A 2,176-nucleotide genomic window follows, 5' to 3' on the forward strand; every position below is an offset into this window, starting at 1 on the left:
TCTTCGGCACACACCCTATCTTCTTCGCGCAAGATTCAACNGTTTCCGCAGACAGGGCCAAAGTCGCCTTCAAAGGCAACAGACGAGGCGCAGTTAATACGTACACCTCCTTCTGGAACTGCTGCTGCTGAACCATACGCTCACGGGTACTCAATTGAATCGTACCTTGTGCCAAAATCTGCTTAACACAAGCGTAAAAATCACTTGTCCCAAAACTTCCTATCAACTCCGCATCACGCGCAAACTGACCTTTACCCACGCAACTAAATATCTTGTCACTCTGCAACACCTCACTCAGGTCTGTCTCCTTCCCCTGACGCCAGTCCTTCACCTTGTTCGGGTAGCATGCCAACTCAAACGTGTTTGGCCCATCACGCAAACGAACTATCGATACATTCGTCAAACGAATTTGGTTCTTCGGCTGGTTAATTCTACTCATATCCTACTCCTATCTCTCCTACTGTTCTCTCTCCTAATGTTCTCTCTCCTAATGTTCTCTCTGCTAATGCTCCCTTCGCCCCCTTCTAACTGTAGCGTTTCTAACTGTTGTTGTTCCGACTGCCACTGTTTCTAAACTTCGTTCTAAACTTCGTTCTAAACTTCCTTCTCAATGTCAAACTTTCTTCTCAGTTGATATATGCAAAAAACCGTTTATCGTGAATCCTACCTACATCGCAGACCACCATCGCACCCAGTTGCAGAGGCGTGAAAGTTCACCGTGTCATGAAAGTTGACATAGAAAAGTACATGTGGAAAACTTTGGCACGGCCGTGAGTATATTCAGAGCAACCGGTCTGGGTGCAGACCGTGTGTTGCTCCACTAGAGGTTTTTTTTTCCGGTTAGCGGTTCTAGTGGGTGGGTGTTTTGTTGGTCATTAGTCGAGTTAATTTTTACCGAATGCCCCATCGTCCATGAGCTTAACATTAAGATTTCCAGCTTCTTCGAATTTCTGTTTGAAAAGCGCCGCATTCTCCACCGTTCCGAACCTTAAACCAAACCTTTCGGCCACCGGTTCCTCCTCAGCACAATCCAATACGCTCCATACCCATATCTTATCCGACCCGGCATTCGGAGTCAAGGTGCAATTTCCATCCTTAGGGATAACATAATGATTCGCTGCCACCTTTCCCGTCTTCTCCTGACGTAAAAGGAAGCGGACTTTGCCCTCCTTGTCCTTCAATAACTTGGCATCCCCGAGACCTCTCTCTTTCCATTCCGCATCTCTCCACCTATACAACTTAGCACGACACTTCCAAAATTCTTCTTCATCCTCCTCACCAGTCACCACTTGCACTTCCTTCAACTTAACCTAAATACCAAACATTCAAGCGCGCTTAAACACATTGTGTGCAAACACGGTAAACACGGGTGTTGACACTCACGAGTGTCAACACCCGTGTTGATGTGTGTGCCCACACACATCTATACGAAGATGTGCGAGTTTATATAAACCTTACTTCAGGAAGGTTCCAGTCGCCCTTGGTGACTTCTTCTTCTCCTCCGGCGTCCTCATTGGCTGTGGGTTCGTTGGTTGCCGCTAGTTCCTGGGCCGGGCTGGGTTCGGCTGCAGGTTTCTTTTCCTCGGCGACCGGCTTCTCGACGACCGGCTTCTCGGCGGCTTCCTTGTTGTCTGGTTTGGTTGTGACTTCCTCGACAGCCATGGGGCAAATTTTTCGACCGGATAAAATGAGAGAAGGGACTCGAATCTTACTCGATACCTCACGCGTCGTACGTCGTTTGTCAGCCAACCAACCCCGTGATATTCCAGGTAGCCTTGTACCCGTTACCCGCGGGGTATAGCACAGACGCATTGGAGGGTGCCGTAGAGGCTGCTGGTTGCGATCGCGCTATTTCTATTTCACGGTCGCCTCCGCAAAGTGTGCGTGTGCGCGACATTAGTGTCGAAGCCTGGAACTGCATTGCAGCTACCATAAAATCCAAGTCGGCCTGGCCCCCTATTGAGGAGATCTTTCGCCGCGAAGAAAGAAGACCTCACAACACCTTCACTGTCGCTCTAACTGTGTTCGTGAACTCTCAAGCGGCCACTGACTTTTGCGACTCAGTTTTCGACCAATCGCTCATTATTCAACTTCCCACCCAGGAAAACAGGAACTCATCTCCTGCGGAGGCTTCACGACGGGCCGGTTATCGAGTCGACAACTATCGAGTCGACAA

At 49.1% G+C, this 2,176-nt stretch overlaps 2 protein-coding genes across 2 annotated transcripts; both read right to left on the bottom strand.

The window, feature by feature from the left end:
* Positions 1–53: 53 nt before the first annotated feature.
* On the bottom strand, positions 54–439 carry GNI_032410 (shwachman-bodian-diamond syndrome protein; the record flags this gene model as incomplete). The annotated part of the gene is made up of 1 exon (XM_011130892.1): positions 54–439. A coding segment is annotated over one exon (386 nt), but the record flags the coding sequence as incomplete, so codon positions are not given.
* A 445-nt stretch (positions 440–884) lies between these two features.
* GNI_032420 (putative Ran-binding protein 1) lies at positions 885–1,662 on the bottom strand (the record flags this gene model as incomplete). The annotated part of the gene is made up of 2 exons (XM_011130893.1): positions 885–1,310; positions 1,459–1,662. 2 exons carry the CDS (start codon positions 1,660–1,662, stop codon positions 885–887), a joined length of 630 nt encoding a protein of 209 aa, XP_011129195.1.
* Positions 1,663–2,176: the final 514 nt, after the last annotated feature.

Source organism: Gregarina niphandrodes, assembly GCF_000223845.1.
Source record: "Gregarina niphandrodes unplaced genomic scaffold scaffold00004, whole genome shotgun sequence".
Classification (NCBI taxonomy): Eukaryota; Apicomplexa; class Conoidasida; order Eugregarinorida; family Gregarinidae; genus Gregarina; species Gregarina niphandrodes.